Consider the following 22,503-nt stretch of genomic DNA (forward strand, 5'->3'; position numbering starts at 1 on the left):
TGCCAATACTAAGGGTCAAAGGCAGTTTTTCTTACCTGTCCATAATCATTCAGGCACCATGTCGGGAAATCCTAACTCTCACATCTCTCAGCATGTAGATTTGCTGGAAATACAATCTCCCCTCTGCTGCCCTGTAAGTGGGAAAGCAGGAGGGTGGGGAGGGAAGAGCAGCAATTTGAGTCTTCAGATAAACGACTCTAGAGACCACGTAATCTCATCAAAAGTCCACCTGTGTGGTGTAGAACTGACAGTTCTTGGGTCTGACCATTTTTCCTCGTGGCATTTAGAGGTTGGCAGTAGGAAAGGTAAGTGAAATCTTTTGTACCTCCTGGCCTGCACCATTATCTCTCATTGCTTGCTGCTATCTCATGCTGCATATTTTTGTATGGGGCTGTAACTACTATAATTTTGCTTTTTTTTGCTTTTTGTTTTGTTTCTCTTGTCACTTGAGACTGTACAAAGCCCATCTGTTGAAGCTGAGTTTTTCTCTCCTGTTTGCAGGTATTTTTAACCATGCGGTGCCTTCTGCCTCCTCTCCTCATCAATTTGGAGCCAGTTTCAGCAGCAGTGCTGTCTCTAGCAGCACAGTGCTAAGCTTAAACCCTCTGCAGGCTGTTGCCAGCACCTCATCCTCATCCTTCCCATCCCCCTCCTCTAATTTAGTAACATCTAGTGAGAATAGATCTGCTCAGCACCTCAACAGAGCGCCAGTGCAATCTGTTTTTCATTCCCCTCCACCTCCTCCTAACGTTTCATTGCCCCCACCTCCTCCATTACTTGCTTCTAACTCCGAGCCTGCGCTTCTGCAGAACCTGCCGTCCATCCCACCCGGCGAAGCTTTTTTGCCATCCTCTTCTGCTGCTTCTGTCCAATCTGCTAATGCTTCTTTGTCTATTAAACTAGCTTCTCTCCAGCACAAAACTTCCCGCCCCTCCTTTACAGTCCATCACCCGCCTCTGCCCCGTTTGGCGCTGGCACAGACCGCGCCAATGATCACGCAGTCCAACGCAGCTGGCACGTCCGCTATGTGGGTTACACTTGGCATGCAGTCTCCTTATGCTTCGCACCTTTCTGGGGTTAAGCCACGATAAAGAGCTTGCTTAGCTAACAGTTCTTATTTTGTAAGGTAAGGCTAGAGAAAAAAAAACAGGAGTTTTGTACGAGATGCTGAATGATGCTTCTTCCTTTGCAGAGATAGGGTGGGAAGGGGCTCTGTGACACAGAGCTCTAAAATGGGGGAAGCAATCCAGCGGCAGAGGATGGAGAGTCTTAATGCTTCTTGTATGGGAGTCAGGATTTCTCGACACTGAGTGCTCGCTATGGTAACTCTGGTCTGTCTCATCTGACGTTAGGATTATGTTCAGGTTGGGATCACTTCTTGAAAACATTTTTTTTTGTGACGATCCGAAATCAGGAGGAAATGTCTATTTTTTAAGTATGTTTTTATATGGATATTGGAAGTGGTGGTTGCCTACTCTGATTCCCCCTCCCCTTGCCTTCCAACACTAACTGTTGCATCTCCCACAAGTCCGTGTTTCCATAGCATTAGGATGCGTGAAGGCGCTGCTTTGTGACTGTCTGTGGCAATGTGGTCTTGTTTTTTGTAGTCTCAGTCAACAACAGCTGCTCTAAATACTCAAAAGGTAAAAAATCTCCAGGTTACAAGCTGCAGCTTTGTCTTGGAATGCAAATGCACTGGTCTTGCATTGCAATTAATGTATCCCTTGCACCACTGCACAATGAAAGAGCAAACGCAGTTATGACTCATGTCTGCCTGATGTAATCACAGGTAGCAAAGAAGGGTTGTGTTGAACTGGATAAGAATAAACCAGGAAGGCCTCATTATCTGTGCACTGCAGCTTTACTGGACTTCCGTGATAGGGCTAACGGCAACAGACTCCATCGGATGCTGTATCTATGCTCGCTCTGGCAATCGCTGACTTGCTGGGTAGACTGTGACTGAGAAGATAGGGAATACGCAGGGTTAACTGTAGTCCATGTTTACTAAGGGCAGAGGCTGTAGAAGAGAGGAAGATCTTGGGAGGAGATATGTGTTTACTTAAGTATTTAAATGCTTTTCAGAGCAATGCCAGAACAAAGTGTACCAGCACAGAGCTGGTACTGTTGTTATGAAAATACTCTGTGGCGTTATGATGTAACTCATGATTGCAAAGCTAAACGAGTATGTTAGGCCCCAGAGCTTGCTCCGTGCTTTCTTGTAGGTCTTTGATATTGTTGCTGTTCATTGATACCAAAGTTACGTACAGTATATGATTGAATACTCTTTGCCGCTTATAAAACATTTGACTCAACTACAATCTACCTGAGAGATTCTTTTGACTGTGCATTGTGTATAGTGTTTTCCTCATCAAACTGGTCCACAGACATGAAAAATCCTCACTTAGGCTTTTGTGAGGCAGGTAAGTATTACCTCGATGTTCATATACCAGAAAGTGAGGTTAGTAACAGCTCAATAACATGGCCCCTGTGCATTAGCAGGGACTAATGATGTAATGTGGAGTAGCACGGTGGTGGTTACTCAATAGGTTTGAAGGACCCTGGATAGAAATAAGAGCGGGGAGATGGGGTGAGGAGGTTTAGGCTACGGGTTTTGTATATGTGCGTGACTCAAATGAGAACAGCGTGGAAGTCTTCTGTTGAAGCAGTTGCCTTACTGGAAACTGGGGTCATGTTATGCTAGACTCCATACGACTGTAGATGACAGTTCTGCTGGAAAAAGCTCCTGAGCAAGATAGACAAAGAACAAAAGTAAAGTGCAGAGAAGGGCAGCTGGATGACAAAAACTAGACAGGAGCAAAGGATGTCGCCAGCAGATGATGTGTAACATAGATGTACCATAGTTGTAGTCCAGCAAATATGTGAGCAATTTCGTTGACTTTGGTGTGAATGCTTGTGCTCAAAGACCTTGCAGAACTGAGGTTTACATCTGGAATTGGGGGCTAAAATAATCTGCTTTGTTTCTCCTAATGTTTCTGAGAGTGGGTGATGACCCTCCCCCAAGGCGGTAATTAAAAAAAACAAAACAAAAAAACCCACAAAGCAGATCAGCGTGTGTTAGAAAAAAGCTGAAGTACTAAATGCAAGAACATTTTTTGCCTCTCTTTGAGGTCAGTCACATGAGTTTAAAGCTTTCCGACAGCATAATCAGATCAAAAATGGCAGTAGCCAGGAGGGGCTGCGTGTTGCACTTGGAGGCATCCTTTATGTCTAATTGTGGCTGGGTCAAGGCAAGAATCGTTCCTTCTCCACTGGCTAACAGGTCTCAGAACAATGTAGACGAGATTGTCACAGCTAACACGTAGTAGATTTTGTCTCTTATTTAGATGAGTCTCTTCCTCTCCTCCTGTTGTGCAGGTAACTAGGATTTCTACCTCAACCCAATGTGACCTATGCAAGGACAACGTGGACCAACTTCACTCGGCTTCCACTGAAAGGTGCTCACCTGGCCTGTGCAGGGGTTTCTACTCTTACTACTGGACAAAATAAAAGCGTAAAAAGACCTAAACAACAGAGAAAACAATATTTACTGTGAATCGGAGTAAAAAAGAAAAAAAAAAAGGCAAAAGAAATGCTTAAAGCTCCAGTTTTATTGTTGATAGGTTAGATAAAGTATTTATCTTTTTTTTGAAGTGAAAACAATTTTGACTTATTTTATTCCACCTAGAGTCATAAATACAACTTATTATTAAATTCTCTGAATAATAAAGGACTGGCACACCAGCAGAGTCATAAAGAGCCTCCTCTCGGTGCTATTTCATCCGTCAGAACTGTGCCTCTAGTTTGAATCCTTGGTGCTGAATTTGGAGGGTTGACCAATGCCAAACCCAGTTCTCAGAAAGGTCTGCATTTTATTTATTCAACTTACTCTGTTCATATACCAAAATCCACTTGGTTTGCAGCAGTGTGAGCTATAGAGAACGGCAGTCTTCGATTTTTAATGTTTTAATTTGAACTGAGCCAGGCGCTCTGTTAACTGGGTGGTTTTTAATTGCGTTCATTACAAACAAGAACTCAGTTCTCCCCTCTGGAATGGCAGCTACGTTACCTGGCTTGACCCAGGGAAGCTCAGCCAATTCAGGCACAGTTTGAACAGAAGAAATTCAAGTCCTGCCCCATCCAAACTACTTCACCGGGCCATTTGCAGTTGCTGGTGGCACTCAAGTCACTGTGAATTTTGGTAGCTAGTCTGGTAACTTTGTTTTGGGATGTCATTGGCATATGAACAGGGTGCATAATCACTGGTATTGGTCAGGCCCTTTTTAACAACGTCGGGAAGACTGAAAATAGTGCTTCTGTACTGGTGCAGGTAGCATATTTTCTCAGCTTGTTTTTGTTCTAAGTACAATGTATTTTGTTAGTAGGGTTTTGATACTTGATTCAGAAATGGCTTAGCCGTGTACATTTATTGATAAGTGCATTTTGCTTTTGTATTTCTTTGCTTTAAGTAGGTCTAAATGGTAGTTCACAAAAACACCACAATCTAGCTTAACGTGCTGCCACACTATCCAACTGGTGCATTTAATTGTATTGTGACTTGGTGTTCTGTGTACAGAAAGTGCCGCTCTGAGCAGTGGCTGTATTTTATAGAGATGTGATGAAAATTTATAAATTTCATATACTTTATTTCATTTATTTTTAGATTGTACAATGCACAGTAAACTTGTAAAAACTTATTTATTCAAGTGCACAAAACACGGAGAAGGATGATCCATTATGTAGAAATCACCTTGGTCCGTAGTTCAGACTGGACCAAGCACCAATAAAGGAAACTACAGTAAAAGAAGGGGAATTGCAACAGCAAAATGACTAGAGTAAAAACACGTATAGGCTTTGGGAAACATCTGCCTGCTAGCCCAGGCGCTCGGAGGGGCAGTATTGATCGCTCTGTGTCAGAGGCACTCGCTGTCCTTAAATCCGTTCTAGGTTGCTAGTACTCCCTGATGAGTCTCAGACCTCCAGCAATCAGGCATCACCTTGGATTTGAGCCCTACCTTACCAGGCACCTGATGGCGTTTCCTGTGGTCACAAAAAGCTGGGCTTAATGAATTAGTTGTTCAATTCCTCCCGTTGTATTCAGAGTAGACAAGATACTTCTACCCTCGTCTGCTCTCTCCTGCTGTCTTTTCCGGCTTTGGGAAGCATGGCTGTGAATGCAAGGCTGGTTGTCTTCACAAGAGTGATGGGGGAAGAGGAACTCCTACCCCCTACCGGCTTTGGCTGGGCCCCTTTCTCTGCACCTCACCTCTGGCAATCTAGTAGAGAGAGACGTAGAACAAAGTGCAGTTATTTTGTTGGTTCCTAAGCATGTCTTCCATAGGCAGTCTTTGTGTGCAGAAACGGTCGACCTAGCTTTGCCTTCTTATTCATTGGAAAGGGAAGGGATTTATATCCCTGGAAATTAGGGACATTTGGAGCTGTTTTCTGCTTTGCATGTGGGAGAGGAGTTGACAGCGGTGTACCCTGCTGAGTTCTTAATAGCAAGATGAGACCCTGGAAAAGGGAAAGATGCTCAGGGGGTGATAGCTGAGAAACATCCAGTAGCTTCTAGTAGAAGCCATACCCAGTTTATGTCCTGGAATCCAGGAAGACAATGTAACCCAGATATTATTCAGCTGGGAGTTGGGCAACTCCAGCTTGATCCAGATCCCTGGGTAACTGAAAGTTGCAGAGCTGCCTTAGCATCCTTCCCAGTGAAAGGCAAAGTGCTCAGGTCTTTGGAAGGCTTTAAAACGATAGGCTGTGCATGAGTAATTGCTGGAAGGGCTGTAGCCTTAATTACATTTCTGTCCACTCCCCCCATTTATAGCCCTGATGTGAGAGTAGGAGGAAATAGAAGAAGCAGCTTTTAATCAGTCTGCTTTCACCTGATCGTCTTCTGAAAAGAGACCAAGATGAAGTGCTCCTTAGACCTCTTGGCCCCTCTTCATCTCAAACCACTAAAGACGTCCAACAAGAGGGTGCAGTCACCATCGCTATTTCTGTGCAGGGAGATTTTGCCTGTGTTCACTTCCTAAGGTGCTTGCAGGACAATAGCAAGGATGCTGCTTTTTGTGGAGAAGGAACTTGGAGAAGTCTAAAGTACCTAGTGTACTTTCTAGCCTTTAAACATTCTGCCTGATGCATGTATCATCCAGCTGGCTCTTGGCGCTTCTCTTCAACTGAAGAGGGTGACCAGATCCTCCTTGCATGGCATGACTTGTTTTGCCCCTGAGGTTCACAGCATTTCAAAGGTCGGTGTCTCTGGAGCAGTCAGAATTGCCAGAGCCTTCTGAGCAAAGGCCCTAGGCAAGGAACTTGAGATTTGACCTCCAGTGCGTGTTCTCCTTGTGGAAAAGCAAAGCACCTCTTTCCCTCGGCGTTGCCTGCAGGAAAGCGTTGCCCTTTACTCCATGTGCAAGGTTTGTGGTGCTGGCTGCTTTGGTAATGTGATGGTCTGTCAGTGGTGTCTGTGCAGGACTCTTCACAAGCAGTCTTCAGACACCTGTAACGTAAGCAAGCCTGCTGGCTCTAGCTAAACAGACATGCACTAACTAGATATTTTTAGCCAACTAGCATTTGGGACTCAACTCTCCAGCCATCATCTGGGAAAACCAAAGGAAACCAGCTGGGCACGACTCCACCTGGTCCTGACCCAGGAACAAAAGCATGGTTAGGGAAATGCTGGAAAGGGATTCTGTCTGCCGGCAGCCCAGAATATTGGACATCTGCTTTAACCTCCTGTGATCCGTGGAGGCTGGGCCTTCATCTACCTCTTGATCACCTCAGTACTGTAATTTTCAGTGACCTGCAATTTCCAATCGCAGCAGCCCGCACTGCAGCCTTCCAGAGCTGCTCTGCCTGTGCCAGTGTCTTCCACCCATGCCAGGCGCCATTGGCACGTTCAGCTTCGTGTCCTTTTGTAAATGCATTTTGCTCGTGTGGGAGTCTTAGGCTAAATCTTCCTACTAATCTCAGCTGAGGTTAGCTTCCAGGAGTCTGATAAGCTAATGCTTGTAGAAAGGACTGCAATATGGGAAGCCAGGCTGTGGGATCCTGTGTTTCTGGCCAGGGATGCCCCCACCTTGCCTGGTGCTACATCTGTTTGGGGACTCGGTGCTTCTATGTGAAGACTTTTTGGATTGGGGTCTTAATACTGCTTTACTGAGGAGAAGTTGTCGCTGAAGTAGCTGAGGAATTTAAGTGTCTTCCTCTTCTCCACTTGTGCATCCTTTGCCTGTTAGCCATGATCTTGGGCAAGTTCAGTTTGTTTCGAATCTGAGCCCTTCTGCCTGCAATGTGGGGAGGGGACTTACCTTGCGTTAGGATTGCTGAAGGAATAGCTCTTGGAGGTATTAGGAGATCAATAATAAAAGCTCCAAGCCATATGACTACAAGAATAAAACCTCTGTGACCTTAACATCCAAGTGTGGTGCCAGAGATCTGAAACCTGTTTTCAATAATTGGAGATACTTTTGAGTAATCAAAGCCAAAAAGTGAGTTCCAAAACGAATTCTTTCTGTGTTACAGCTTCCTGCCCTGAGTCTGATCACTTCATGGCTGTCACAAATGTTCCTTTTCATCCATGTTGCTGCTGCCAGCAAGGGACTCATCAGGAAGTTAAAATACATCTCGTAGCATGTATGTTGCCAAAAAAAATTGAACTTCCTGAATGCTGTGCTGAGCTAAACCTGTGCCCTGCTGCTAAATGTCAGGCTTGGGGAACAAGCGTTGCGCTCTCTTCCTTTTTTGGTGATTTGCTACCTCTGGCTCTCGCTTGCCGTTTCCAGTCCACTGAGACCCACTGTGCTCTGAAGCTGTGGTGTGCTGGGAGCGCTCCAAAAGCACGAAGCTTAAACTTGCTATTTGCTGTAAATTAGTCATTCAGCAACAATTCTTCCATCAGCCAGGGGTGTGTGGGGCACCCAGAAGTGAGATTGCTTTGCTCTGTGTAGCTGAGGGAGAAAGCAAAGAGATGTTGCTAGAGGGTATGGATTTGGGTTGCTGCTGAAACCTCGCTGGCGTGCAAGGTCTTAGGGAAGTCGGCCTGTACCTGCATGACCTGTGGTTTTGGTGCAAACAAGACAGTTTTCTTAGGGAAGGTGCAAATGATTCTGTGGACAATCACTAATGATAGGAAGCAGCTTGACTCCTCTTAGTTCAGGTTGCGGATGCAGTGGGAGAGAGGTGAAGGGAAAGTGGCTTGTGAGGAAACAGCCACCAACAGGGAGTACAGAGCATCTTAGATGTACTTTGTATTTAGAGACAGATCTTAGAGTGCAGTTTCCAGCTAGTTTCTTCTGTTAACAGCAGGAACTGTTGTCTCCTTGGCAAGGCAAACCAGAAGGCTTTTCTGATGCTTCTGTCTTGCTTGCTTCCTTCCTTATGGGGCTAGCTGCTTTGTCTTGCAGCGCACGGTTTGTGCTCACCCTGCCATCCTGTGCAGTTTGAATAGTCTCGGGCTTTGGGCTTAGTCTGTGTTTTCTCTCTGTGCCAAGACTTGCTGGAGGCATGGGCATGGCAGGGGAGATGAGCTTGTAGGGTCTCAACCTGCAACTTTGCTGTCACCGGGAGTTCCACGCGTGGGAAACCTGGGCGATCGCTCCATCCTGAAGAGACTGTGCTGGTCGCTGGTTTTGTGAATAAAGAGCTTTCCAACCCCCAGGCCTTGCCACTCTTCAGCTTGACATTCGCACAACTATTTTTCACGCTTGTTGTATAATCTTGAGTCAAAGTTTTTATTAGCTTTTTTAATTCTTTAATCAAATTGAATACGTGAGCAGCTAGCTTCTTCATTTGAAATCTGCTGAGCAGATGGGTTTCAGGCTTGTTTGATAAGCTCTTCCATTGCATCTCTGACTCGAACGTTTCAAAATCGAGCGTTGCTTCGATATCACTTGACCATGGTGGCTGTTGTGGCTTGACAGCATGGTCTACTCTGCAGCTAGGTGTGCTTGTAACTGTGTGCCTTTACCCTGCTTGTGGGCAAGAGTTTCCTTTCGAGAAGTATTTGCTGTTACTAGAGCGCAATAACATTTTGTCCGTACTGCAGAAATCTGAACAGACGTATCTGGGATCATCGCTTTGCCTCAGAAAACAAACAGGAGGGATGTGAGCGGGAAGGAAATGTGTAACCCAGATCTGCCTAGCTCGCTTTTATTTTAGCGCTGGTGCATATTGATGGCAGTGGAGGCTAGAACAGGAAGTGCTGGCAAGGCAGGTGCTCCGCACCATGGTGGCTTTATTCCCTTTGGTGATCAGGTTCTGCCTCTAATCCCAGCCTTTCTTAAAACCCTTCTCACTGGGGAATTGGTAATCTTTTTTTAAACAGTCAGGCTTTCCCTTTCAGGAGAAAGTGTCCAACGCCACTGCAGAGTAAGGAGGCCGCAGCACAGACGGGCAGCTTGGGGTTGCCTCTGGGGCCTGTGTGGTTCGATTCTTGCTAGGATTGTGTATTTAGAAAGCAGCATCTGCTCCCACCACCCGTTATTTTTTCCACTCGGAAGAGAATCCGAGCATGGGAAAAGCTGAACGATTGCAGGAGAGAGCATCACCTGGTGCAGAGCTGGTATCTGCAGCTGGGTAGACTTAGCTCTTGCTCAAGTGATTAGTTTTTTGTGGGACGCAGAGTCATTGTGAGCAGTTTGAAGGCCAGCATGTGCTTTCATCTTCTCCGGGTTTATGCGGAGGGCCCAGCTCTTTGTGACCCCTGTGCATACGTAAATGGCTCCCAGGGCCTTTGGGAGCTGTGCCTGTGTAATGCTCCTGCAGAAGGGAGTTGCTGGCGCAGGTTGTAGCACTGATCCCAAAACGCAGTGCAGCTGGCGGGCAGGAGGCTCTGCAGAGCAAAGCCTGTGTCCAAGCCCAGTCTTGCAAACTGTCATTGAACTGGTGGGCAGTGCCACTCCGTGCAGGAGGCTTGCAGGATTGGTTCCTTAAATTATTAAGGCTTCTTCGGTCTGCAGTTGCCTTCCCCAGGCAAGGTTTTGCTCTGTTGCTGGAAGAGGAGACTCCCAATGCTTGGAGCTTGTCTTCAAGCTACCGATGAGACTCCTGTCCTGGCTCAGACTCGGAACGGCGTTTCCCCGTGGCCGTTCTTCCCCAGCCAGGTTGGGAGTCGGTGCTATTTTACCTCCTAGCACTGCTTGCACAACACGCCCATCGCTGACCTGGGGGAGCCTTATCGTGTTGTAGACTGCTAACGTCGATGCTAGGTGCTGCTCATGGAAGAGCTGTTCAGTAGGACTTGGTAGCTTGTCCTAGTGCTAATGTGGGGCTGATAAAGTCCTACGTGGAGTCCATTTGCTTTCTGCATTGAAATCAGACCTTTGAATACAGGGTGTGGAAACCTGAAGATTATTGACATATATATATATTTTTTCTTCTTAGAGGGAATTCTCCCAACTAATACAGGTGGTCTTCAAAAATTCTGCTTTTATTGTTTTGCCTGAGCCAAAAACATTTAAGAGGACTGGGAGAGCCCCAAATGATGGTTTCTTCAATTCAGGAAGTGATACAGTGGACTGCAAACTAACATTAATGTATCTTAAAATCACAATTTGGGGAGAAGAAACTAGACAGTGTTTTTGTGAACTATCTTTGCAGCACTGAGGAAAAATCACAATAATTGGATTTATTTTGAAGCACAGATGTACAGTCAGTGTACGAATATTTGAAGTTTTATGGCTAACTGTTCAAGTTTGTCTCTCTTTCCTTTGCTCCAACATTTCCATAGCTTGCATATCAGATTTTCACTAAAAGTTGGATTACCAGTTTTTAAAATTTTGTTGTGCCATATTTTATTTATCCTTTTGCATTATAAATATATAAATATCTATTTAGACTGAACGATGCTATTATTGTGAACTTCAGGGTTTAAAACCCAAGGAAAAAAAAAAAACTGGAACTACTCCTCCAGTTTACTTAATGCTTGCAACCCTCTTTCTGAAGAGGTTTTGGAAGCTTTTTTTATAGTTTTAAAAATAAAACCAGTTTTTAAAACAATTCTTAAAATGCTAACCCTGAAGTTCTCAAGTTTGTGATCCTTTGGTGGTTATTATTATTTTTTTTAAGGTACATCTGGTTGCTTTTTCTGGTGCAGTCAAATCATCCTTTAGAAAGGTTGTGTTTCTGGAGTTAATGAGGAAAAGATAGAATGGGTTGATCCATCCTGCTTGGCTTTTTTTAACCTATTAATCTTTTAAGCGATCGATATCAAATTAAAAACCAACTCTTTAGGTCTCTGTTCTACTTAAACTTTTTAGGAGTGGGAGCCTGCCCTTGCTGAGTGGGACTTTGATGGGGAAAGCAGTAGATTATGAGGTTGCTGTTGCTCAGGAATTGATTAGTAAACTTTTAACTACTAATAAAAATCCATTTTTCAATGGATTTTTTTAAAATACCCATTTTCTTAGAACAGTGATATGGGATGTTTCCTAGTGAATAGGAATTAGTTTATATAATTTAGCCTATTAAACTGAATTATTTAAAATTCAAACTTCCCCTAATTTATCTTTTTTTGTTTTGTTTTGGGTTTTTTTTTTTTATACCGGTAAGTTGTCCTGTCATTCCTTTCAATCTTCCATAGAAGTAGTGTGAATTCTTCTGGTGTGTATATATGTATGTATAATATATATATTTCCACCCTACCTTTCTAATTCTCCACAATGTAAGAGTTAGTTTTTTCTCCCCTTCCTTCACTTTAATTTCTTGTGTCTTTACCTTGATTTGTAATTGAAACAATGCTTTGAAGTTTTGTCTTTATATTAAAGTGTATGTATTTTAATACACCGTACTGTTGTGGAGTTTCACTGCTTCAGCAGGATAGACTTCCAAAGGGGATGGCTTCTCATGGGGTGAGATAAGCCCCGCTTATCTCCCCTGACTCTGGAATGAGGCAACTCTCAGCTTTGTCAAGGCTGAAGACAGTTAAGCTGCCAGGGTTTAACGTACTAGTCGTGTTACAACGTTTACTATTCACTTTTAGCCAGTAATTTTGCTGATGCAATGAAACTTAAATCAGTCAGGCAACATATTTAAACTGCAAAAGTGATGATTGTAAATCTTTCTAAGCTGCTACTTTTGCTGCGGGATTCCTCAAGTGAGATGAAGACCCTGATTCTTGCAACGCTTGAGCAGTTCCTGCAGTAAGGATGGCCTTTGCAGGGGAAGGCTCCGGGTAGGATGTTAAACGTTGAAGAAAGGTTGCAGCAACGTGTTTGTTGCTGAAGCTGCTGCCAGGCGGTTGGCTCCGTTAGCAAAAAGCATGCCAAAAATCCCCTTATGGAAAAATCCCTAGCTAGCTTCTGAGCTTCCTACCAGAAGTATGTAGCTCTTCCTAAGAGGACTGAAGGAGCAGTCTCTATAGAAACCCTACTCCAATTCCTGCAACAGCTGCCCTCTCCTTGCCAATCCCTGCTGCTGCCCCTCCTCTAGCTTTGCTAGCACAGAGCCCAGCTGAGGCTTGAAGCCGGGGGCAGGCAAGTCAGTGAGATAAACCTGCTGCCTTGCCTAAGGCAGGGAAGGGGCAAACCTAGGACCGGGAGCTTGCTCTCTCCACCCCTCCCCAGCCATGCCTCTAGTTTCTTAGAACAGCTCTGACTGCCACAATGATTAAAACAAATTTTTATTGGAAACATTCATTGTACAACAGGTAAACAGCTTCAATATACTTTCAGGGAGCCTGTACTCAATGCTCATTGCAATAGGCCACTGAAATACAAAAAAGTGTAGTGAACAGAGTATGAAAAAAACGAACATTTGTCTATAAATCACCATTAGTTAATGCAGATCTCCAAAGTGGCTAGAAGTACCGTCTTCCCTTACTCCTGAAATCTAACCCAGTGTCCTAGCACTAGTCTAGAAGTTGATCTAGCTAATCAAGTTACTGGGCCTGGGGCAGGCCCACCTAACTTGTTCACAGCATTTGTTTTACATTCAGTTAAGAAATGTCATTGTTATTTCTTAAATAAGTGTTGGGAGTCTCTTTTGCTCACCCAACTGTTCCCTATAACATCTAAATAAAATGCCCATTTTATCTACAGTGAAGATGGTAGGCGCAAGACCTACCTTCTGAAAGGCTTGTAAAGAGAGGAGGCTAGTGATAGTGGAAGGCACACAGCAGAAACCTGTGTTAGCTACTGAAGGTGGCTGGCAGCAGTGAACCTTGCTGTAGCACTAGACTTCTGTTTGCTAGAGGATCAAGTCTTGGCAAAATTCCTAGGGTGTTGCTTATAGAAAGGTTGACTTTGCATATTAAAGAGCTCCCTAATACTGAAGTTTGAGGAACTGACTCAGTTTACACATGGACGTCAACGTTCTGCCTTTGAAACCGGCTGGAATGAACTTAAACCTTTCCTTTCTGCAGCCGGGTTCATGCGCTGGTAAGCTAAGGCTGAAGGCTGGACAGCCACAATACCTCTGTGTCGATGTGGGAGCCTATGTCTGCTCTGCTCAACCAGAACTGCCAACGAGGAAATACAATACGCTGCCGTGTAATTCTGATTATCCTGTTGCTGAGAGCCTGAAGCATGTCTATCACCATGGCACTTGTAAGGCCTCTATAGGGACCAGATGGACAAGTCTTTTTACTATCACAGTAAATAAGGTTGCTGTGTACCCCACCAGCAAGTCAGGAACATGTCCCTGCGCTGAAGTAAAGCAGAGTAGGCTCATGAGGATGAAAACACACTTTAAGGTCATTTGAGGACACTAATTCCCTAAAGCACAAGCTCTGATATGTTCCTGCTTTTAATCCCTTATTGCTGCTTCCACTAGAGTTGCCATCTGTCATCAAAAATGACCTATTTTCTGCTTCCAGCCTCTCAGGTCCTCAGTTTATTATGCAGGACAGCTGTCCCTCTGCTTATTTTGGTAATGGCTGGAACCACTGCAGGGAAAAGGAATATTTGGGAATAGAAAGGAAAAATCTTGGGCTTGAGGTTAAAAATAAAGCATCAATGACATCTGCCACTCTCCTCGTACCCAACAGCGCGAGGTAAAGAAGGTAGGCCAGGCCACTAAAGCTTGCAAGCGCAGGTTCTTGTTCCTGCATTAATTCCCCATTAAAGAGCGAGAGCCTTGAGACTTACCCTTCCAGTCTGGATCACAGCACAGGCTGCTCTAACCCAGCGCGCTCACCACGCGCTGTGTCACTGCAGAGCAGCTTTCCTGCTAGCCAGGCAGAAAAAAGCGGAAAGCTGCAAAACCCCAGTGCTCAGGTCAAAGCCGAGTGCTTCTGCAGGGTTAACAGAAGCCTCTTGCCGCATTCTCCTGCCCCAGGGGCGAGTGAAGCTCCTATCATCAACTGTGTGAAGATGTTACCTGGGAGCTTCCACATGGATTTCTTGAGGGAATGCCTCCATTTCCATGAGCTGCGGCACTCGGCTGCGCCCTCTGCTACTACCGAAGCCACCTCTTGGCTGGGATGGACCATCCTGGTGGCAGTCAGGAAGCAAGGTCTCTTGAAGCCAGCTCTGCGTAGCGCATGGAGCAGGGGGGCTTTCTGCTCCTCACATCTGGCTACCGTTCTCCTTCCTGCAGTCACAGCAGTGGCTGAAGGTGCAGAGCTTCCCAGGAGAGAGGCTGTTCCTTAATGCTTATCATTTCGTTACAGGAGTCCCAGGGAAGGCAGCACTCGTTCCCCGGCAGAGGGGAGAGCCAGCCTAGGTCTCTGTGACCTTGGCAGGTGCGGTTGTTCTGGTCTTTCCCTCTGCAAGCTCACAAAGGGGTGAAAAGCTGCAGAAAGGGCTCAGGGAATGGAGTGTTAATGCACAGATGTCATAGGCTCCGCGGGCTTAACCGTGGTTCTGCACACCCTGAAGCGCATACATCGAGCAAAAGTGCACGTAGCGGTTTCTGTCTTTACAAACCTCTTTGTCTGGCTTTCCTCTCCGGGAAGTTAAATAACTGCGCGATTTAGCCCAGCCCACAGTATTGCAGAGGGAAGCAGGATCATGAGACAGAGCTTTCAGACTGCTCCGCTTTCCCTAGTGCTTTGCAGCCAGACAGCCTCACCCTCCACATACATTTGTGAGAGCACTCGAGCTAAAATCTGTAGTGTGGGCTGGCCCTGGGGCCAAGCTTCATCAAGCCTCTAGGAGTTAGTTAGCACCACCTGCCCAGAGGGGAAAAAAAAAACAAAACCAAAACCCCTCCAGAGGCAGGTGCTAGTGACTGCACAGACGCTGCTGCCTTGACACAGGGGAGCGATGCCCCTTCCCTGTGAGCTGGAGCAGTGGCTGAGCTGCCAGCGTGGGCCCCTGCTACCGGAAGGCTTCCCACTCCTCCTCACTTAGCCCCTGCCCTTCAGACTCCGCTAGCAGAAGTTGCAGCACCCGAAATGGCTCCGTGACCAACAGAAGAGGACACGATGGGGTTAACCCTGCAAGCACAGAAATGCAATCAGCTGGAGCATCCTCTTACAGCAAGGGGTTGAACAACCCTCAACAGCTCCCTCGGAGGTTGCTGGAAGAGCCGGAGCCAGAAGAGCTGAGTAAATCACTGCAGGAGGGGAACAGGAATGAAGAGGGAAGCAGGCCCTTGCTGGAGGACAGCAGATGCTGGGGATTCTCTTCAGTCCCTGCCTCCTCCGCTCTTGCTCGGAGTGGGGGCTGTTTTACTCCCCCAGCTACAGCAGTGCAAGCAGGACGCACCTGCGGAGAGCTCAGGGCAGCCACCAGTCAGCTCGCAGTTTTGGGCTACAGTGAGCGGTTAAGACTCTGGCTGCCTGCACCACTGGGGCAGGCCAGGGGCACCAGAAGTGGGAATGTGCAATGAATTCCCTTAAAAAAAATCATACAAAATTATTTGGCTAATAAATTAAAAAGTCACTTGGTCACCACTGTGGGGAACTGTTGCTCTTCCTCCCCGGGGAGCTTGGGTTTGACCCCTCCCAGAGGGGGGCTGTGGCCAGGAGCCAGTTCAGCCTGCGTGCAGGGGTTATTGCTTGCGTGTTCCCAGCTGGAAGCGGGCTTCCTCGGAGATCCCATACTGCTCCAGGGGGTCCTGCAGCAAGAGCACAGCAAGGGCATCAGCGAGACGTGGACAAGCGGGCAGACCAGCAGGACTGTCCCTTCACCAGTCCGCAGTCTGGCATGTGGTCATCTCACGGTATAGCCCTCCAGGGGCTGGTGCTGATTCCAGTTGCGCGCTGGATTTAGCACAGCCCGGCCCCTGTTTGGCCTGGCTGCTGGTTCCTGGTGCAGAAGGTCAAGCAGCCCTTGGAGAGGACACAGCTGAAAACCAACGTTCACGGGCTCTACTCATTCCACTCTGGCACAGGTGCTCATGGCTGAGGCTCAGCCACCTCTGTCACCTCAAGATTGCCAGGAGCAAGGATGCTCCAAGTAGCCTGGCACAGGTGTGAGCAGCACCTCAACCCAAGCACACCCTGATCTTGCCAGGGCCAGGTCTACCTGCGAGCTCCTGCAGGGGCCTGGTGGCACTCAGGGCTAGGCCAGGGCAGGCCCATCTGACTGCAAACCCCAGGCCACTCTGTCCTGTGCTTAGAACGTACAAGGGCTTGAGCTGAGCACTACGCTCAGACCACCTCACGCACGTGTCCCAGCTGGATGCAAGCTGCTGAGGCAGATCCTCAGCAGAGGAAGGCTCTCAGGTCACTGGGCTCGACAGGCTGTTAAGATCATGGCTTCAGGAACTGACTTACTATGGGATCTCTTTCCTACACAGATTAGCAAACACCTTTGTGTAGGATGGGTGGCAGCAACACCTGAGATCACCAGCTCCTGAAAAGCCAACTGCAAGGTACTCACCTTCCCTGTCATTTTCTGGATCTCATTTCGATAGAAAATCAAGCTCCTCCTCATGAACTCATAGCTGTAAGACAGGAACAGACCATGCAGCAGCAGGATGAGCAGAAAAGGATGTGGGGAAGTTTCAGATGCTATTTACAGCCGAAGGGAAGCTTGCTTGGGAGGACACAACCACTTTCCTCCCCAAGTTCACCACAAGACAATCCCAGAATACAAACAGCACAGGGCTGCACCATACAGAGAGCACAATACAGACCTTGCCTTAGAGGCCCAGCCTACCTGGCTCGCTTGAGTGCCTCAATCCACTCCTGACACTGCTGTTCACTGTCACATTCAAAGCAGTATTTCCTCTCTGGCTCCTCAATGAAACCTGCCAGGGATAAGGAAAAGGAGTAAGAAAGGTCCTGGCGGAGCCACCTGCTCTCCACTGCCTCCCTCCACAGCATAAGTCAGACTGTGTCAGGCTGCAGTTAGCACCTCTGTTCATCTAAGATGGCCTGTGAACGAGCTGGTAACCCAGGCCTCCTTCTTGTACCGTTGCTCCCTCTAGGTTTCCCTGGACGGCTTGGGATCACGCTCACTCCCTATCCTCTAAGGGCAAAGGCCCAGCCAAGTTTGCCTCTGCGCACTCAAAGTCCAGCTCAGGTAGCGGTTTGCTCCAGGCACCAGTTATGAAGGCACTGGAAAAAGCAGACGTGTTCCTACAGCCACTCAGCTGCCCCAAACCCTCCCCTGCTCGGCTGCTTGTACAGAAATGCCCTTCCCCATACTGCTATGCTAAAGCAGTACGGGAGCGATGGTGACCCAGAGGTGCCCTGGATACCCAGCGCACCTCGTACTGCTCCAATCCCTTTGTACTCTTCTTGCCTGAAAAAAAAGCGACACCAACTCCTTCTGTGCAGCATCTCCCAGGTGGCCTGGAGCAGCTGCCTACAGCGTATGTCAGCTTACAGCAGCCAGCAGCTTTGGAGAGGAAAGAGCAACTTCTCAAACTGAGAATGACAGCTGGGAATTGAATCTGGATGAACATGGCCAGATTCAGGACTGAAATTCTCTCAGCCTCCTTGCAAACAGTCACCAGAGATTTAGGAACCAAAATGGAAAATGGCCCAGAGGAAATGATTTTGATATACGCAAAGGGCAGCCACCTGAGGAATTAAATCACACTCAGAGAAGGCACTGACCTGTCTTTGCTTGAGGCTTTGGGGAATTTGGTACTGTGCACAGCGGAAAGCAAGTCCCTGGGCAACTACAGTTCTTTACCAAGACAGAATCAGGACATCTAATTAATTACGTTGTTCCCAAAGATCTGCACTTTAGTACACAATTCACAGAAATCTAGGCTGCTGCTGGGGAGTAACCGGGTCAGACTGCATCATACCCCTCAGGGCTGCTGTATGGGGCCACAATCTGACTCCAAGTGCCATCACTTTTAACCCCTTCCTCAGGAAAGCTCATTCACCAGGGCTCCCGACAGTCCTAAAGCCCTGGTAACTCAGAGCGTGGTGCCTAGACAGGTCGGTAGGCTCAGGCTGTTTCGAGGATCCTTCGGAGACAGTGAGAACACGGTCCCTCCCGGCTGGAAGAGAAGACAAGGCTCTGCACAGAAAAGCAGCTGTGCCTGACAGCCAGGCCAAAAGATATGGGGATGGCCTTGGAGAAACATCCTGTTATTTTTGCCACATACCTCTTGCACAATGATTAGTTGTTGGATGAAAGGCTGCTTACAAAGGACGACACACCATGAGCCAGCTGGAGTCATGGCTATCAACACAAGGACAAACACTGTGGCGGGAGGACTGGTGCTAGATTAGCCCGACAGATGGTTTATCTGAGGCTCACTTCTTTCGATAAAATGTAATAGCACAGAAGCAGCAATCTGTCAATACCAAACCGTCCTCGAGAGGGATTTCCACAAGCACTAAGCCACAGCCAGTGTGTTTTTACAGCTTCTTTCCTCACATGCAGCTGTGCAAATCACACACACACGATTTCAGCCAGCAGTGAAATACCATCGTCTCGGGAATGGAGCAGGGCAACATCACAGTAACAACTGGCAGCTGACGAAGACAGGGGCTGAGAAACGCTAACCCCAGCGTAACCAGAGAAACACAGGGAAAAGCAGGAACTAAGTAGCAAATTATTTCCTTTTACATAGTATTTTTAATTGCATAAGGGAAACGCAAAAGGAATCCATATGCAGAACTCACTGATTGAGAAGACGTTCTCCTCCTCTTTGGTGATTCTGCAGTGCTCCAGCAGCAGAGCTCCGATGGGCTAGAAAAAGACCAGGAGAGAGGGTTTAAACACACGTTTTCCAGCCAGCGCTACAGACACGGATCACCAGGGGAGACAGCGACCAGATTCATTTTAACCCAGGAGTGGTTATAGGGGAAACCTATCAGAGGAACTGTTATTTCCATGAGATCTTTGCATATTCTGCACTAACTGCAGCATAAACAGAAAATCAAAACCAACCAAGTTATGCCAGCGTAGCAAGTTCCTGACCATCAGCTGATGCTGGAATTGATGTACATATTTATAGCCTCATTCCTTTGTGGAGTAAAAAAAGATTTGCTCAACTAACTGTGAAGACAACTCGAAACACGTGAGATAGATACAGAGATAGATACGTGTGGGTTCAGAACTGTGTGAGCAATATAATTTTGCTACTGCCTTTCAAGCAAGTTGCAAAACTTGTTGCCACTTTTAAGGTAATTTAGTCCAGAATTAAATGAATGCTCAGTGTTCTTTTAAGCAACCTATTTGTGTCTGCTGGCGTGCCTCCTTGTTCTTGTTTTTAACACTGTGTTTCCACTTCCTCAGATTCAGTCTGGGGGTTAGCATTCACTTCTGTGACGCACGGACAGTGACAGAGTTTGCTTTCTAGCTCAGCAGATCAAATTAAGACAAAATATTTCACCAGGCACATAGAAAGACTAATGAAATTCCACATTTAACTTTGTAAGGCCAGACTCGAAGCTTTGCAAGAGGCTAAGAACAGTGTGTTGATGAACTAGGACAGTTCAGGATAAACAGACAAACGGCAGGTACTATTTGCCACCCTGTGTGCACTGAGCAAGGACATGAGAACCAAGGAGCGATACAAGCCATAAACAAAAGCAAGCCGCAAGTGAATTCTTTTGTCCAACCTAAACAAAATGCAAGAGACAAATAAAGCAGCAAAGAAGATACTGAAAAATCTGTTTTAATATATATTTCTGGCACGACGGTTTTACTTTAGAACTAACCACCTGCCAAATTATTTTTGGTCCATTCAATAACATCACCTGCCTTCCATCAAAACCCACAAGAATGCTTAAAAATAATAATTGTCAGAATAGAAAACAGCAAAACTAGCTTCAGGTTGCAGTAAAGGAGATGTGCTGCAAGGAGTATCCTCAAAGTCTCATAACAGAACGCTCACAGGGGAGTTACAGACAAATCTTTATACCTACAAGAATATAGATACATACAAGAATATATATATACATACAAGAATGATTGCTCAGCTTTTGGCCATACCTAGAGCAATGTGATTGCAGCTTCAGTAGAAAAGTGATTAGTGACTGCAGTTCAGTAGACAGGAGAAAAGAAATGTCTTAAAATAAGAGCATAGTCATTATCAGGGTTAAATTTTATAACAGACAGTCTAAAAAGGCCACGAAAAGCTTTTCAATTAATTGAGTTGTAATACCTCTTGCCAGCATGCACACAGCATGTTTCTTCACACACACTATAAAGATTCCTTTTCAACTCATTTTTCAGCTAGACGATCTTTAGCAACAGTTATTAAGAGACTCACTAAAACCCATAATATCTCAGCAGTGGCAAAGCCAGAAATGGAACCCAGATGTCCCATCCCTCATTCTACTCTAGACCTAAACAGGGCCTCTGCAGGCCAAAAATAATAATATTAATGGGGTATAGCCACGCAAGTTTCTCAGGAACAGCAAGCGCTGTATGTAAGCAATATTCCTGGCGTAAAAAAGAAGAAACAACGCTAATTCTTTTCCCAGGAGAGCATAATATAAACTTCCCCTCACAGTTTAACACAAAAAGCTACAGTTCTACAACTAAGAGTTATAGATTCCATCTTTTGCAGCTTTGGGCAACGGTTATGTTTAAAAGATTCATTCCAGATGCACGCTAACAGTATCTGGATGTGGTTAGATGGCACTGATTTCTTCTCACCCCTCGGAGCTTTTGCTGTTTTGATAGAACAGCAAATACGGGCAGTCTGTTCCACCTATGGCAGCCTGGCACCCTACCAATTTACAAAGTACACAAAGTCAATTTGCAGAGAAAAAAAAAAGCAGATTCCATACCTCCGCTTCATCTGTCCGGAAGTAGAAGAGAAAGTTGACAACAAGCTTCACAAGGCGTTTCTTTAACACTGCAAAGAAAAAGAGCATTCAGGTGGCAAGTCTGTAGGATGAAGCGCGTGAGCCAGCTGGCAACGGAAAGGAAAAGGGAAGCACATTCCATCTTTGCTAGCACCCGGCAACACGCTGATTCAACCACGTCTAGGGGAAAGCTCCGTTTTAATTTAATCCTTTGCCTCATATGAAGGAGCATCCAAGGGACGGGAGAGAGAAAGGGACCTGTTTATCTTCCACCCTGATACCTCTTGCTTCCCTTAAATCCCTCCACACCTCTCCGTCTGCATATCCCTCCAGCCAGCTTCTTCCTCCTGTCACCCAGTCCTATGCTCGTGGTCTCTGCCAGCCACACTTCGCCCCAGTATGTCCAGTCCAGCCTCCCAGTCCTGCCCCAGTAGCTCCACTCCAGCTCAAGCCTCTGCAGTCCAGCACCCAGCCCTGCCCCGATGCTGCAACCCCAGTCCAAGCTCATGATCTTCACTGCTGTTCCCCAGCCTTATACCCCAGCCCTACCTCTAGTCCAGCCCCCCAGTACTCCCAGTCCAGCCCCCCAGTGCTCCCAGTCCAGCCCCTGCCCTTTCCCCCCAGTGCTCCCAGTCCAGCCCCTGCCCTTTCCCCCCAGTACTCCCAGTCCGGCCCCTGCCCTTTCCCCCCAGTGCTCCCAGTCCGGCCCCTGCCCTTTCCCCCCAGTGCTCCCAGTCCGGCCCCTGCCCTTTCCCCCCAGTGCTCCCAGTCCGGCCCTTGTCCTTTCCCCCCAGTGCTCCCAGTCCGGCCCCTGCCCTTTCCCCTCAGTGCTCCCAGTCCGGCCCCTGCCCTTTCCCCCCAGTGCTCCCAGTCCGGCCCCTGCCCTTTCCCCCCAGTGCTCCCAGTCCGGCCCCTGCCCTTTCCCCCCAGTGCTCCCAGTCCGGCCCCTGCCCTTTCCCCCCAGTGCTCCCAGTCCGGCCCCTGCCCTTTCCCCCCAGTGCTCCCAGTCCGGCCCCTGCCCTTTCCCCCCAGTGCTCCCAGTCCGGCCCCTGCCCTTTCCCCCCAGTGCTCCCAGTCCGGCCCCTGCCCTTTCCCCCCAGTGCTCCCAGTCTGGCCCTTGTCCTTTCCCCCCAGTGCTCCCAGTCCGGCCCTCGCCCCTTCTCCCCAGTGCTCCCAGTCCGGTCCCGTCCTTCCCCCAGTCCCCCCGCCCCAGTGGCCCCTGCCCCCTCACCGCTCCCCTTCTTGGGCACCCGCATCAGGATCTCGGCCGCCTTCTCGGCGGGCTGCCGGGCCAGGGAGAGCAGCTCCCGCTCGTTGTAGCGCATGGCGAGGCCCCGCCACCCTCGGCCGCCGCCGGGCGGCCCCGGCTCCCCTCAGCCTAGGCCGCG

At 47.4% G+C, this 22,503-nt stretch overlaps 3 protein-coding genes across 6 annotated transcripts in view; 2 read left to right on the forward strand and 1 right to left on the reverse strand.

Annotated features, from left to right (window-relative positions):
* Positions 1-3,464, forward strand: part of DOT1L (DOT1 like histone lysine methyltransferase) — a 69,015-nt gene extending 65,551 nt beyond the window's left edge. The window contains exon 28 of the mRNA XM_067312950.1: positions 3,376-3,464. Within this exon, the coding sequence (XP_067169051.1) occupies positions 3,376-3,383 (8 nt within the window). The 3' untranslated portion in view covers positions 3,384-3,464. The remainder of the gene's footprint in view (positions 1-3,375) is intronic.
* LOC136994539 (uncharacterized) lies at positions 51-3,378 on the forward strand. Its single transcript, XM_067312952.1, has 2 exons — positions 51-305; positions 502-3,378. Exons 1-2 carry the CDS (start codon positions 59-61, stop codon positions 1,089-1,091), a joined length of 837 nt encoding a protein of 278 aa, XP_067169053.1. The 5' UTR covers positions 51-58; the 3' UTR covers positions 1,092-3,378.
* Positions 3,465-12,605: 9,141 nt separating the features above from the next.
* On the reverse strand, positions 12,606-22,502 carry PLEKHJ1 (pleckstrin homology domain containing J1). Of its 4 annotated transcripts, none has more exons than XR_010886586.1 (7): positions 22,347-22,502; positions 21,098-21,165; positions 18,980-19,046; positions 18,457-18,533; positions 17,049-17,139; positions 16,770-16,833; positions 12,606-16,002 (listed from the first exon to the last, which is right to left on the reverse strand). XR_010886586.1 is itself a non-coding variant. In XM_067312754.1 (6 exons), the coding sequence occupies exons 1-6, from the start codon at positions 22,438-22,440 to the stop codon at positions 15,937-15,939; spliced, it is 450 nt and encodes a 149-aa protein (XP_067168855.1). In that variant the 5' UTR covers positions 22,441-22,502; the 3' UTR covers positions 12,606-15,936. The 4 variants fall into 4 exon arrangements, 2 of the variants coding, with proteins under 2 accessions (XP_067168855.1, XP_067168854.1); XR_010886587.1 differs by lacking the exon at positions 18,457-18,533 and adding an exon at positions 20,295-20,338; XM_067312754.1 differs by lacking the exon at positions 18,457-18,533.
* Between the last annotated feature and the right edge of the window lies 1 nt (position 22,503).

This window comes from Apteryx mantelli, chromosome 30, assembly GCF_036417845.1.
Source record: "Apteryx mantelli isolate bAptMan1 chromosome 30, bAptMan1.hap1, whole genome shotgun sequence".
NCBI lineage: Eukaryota > Metazoa > Chordata > Aves > Apterygiformes > Apterygidae > Apteryx > Apteryx mantelli.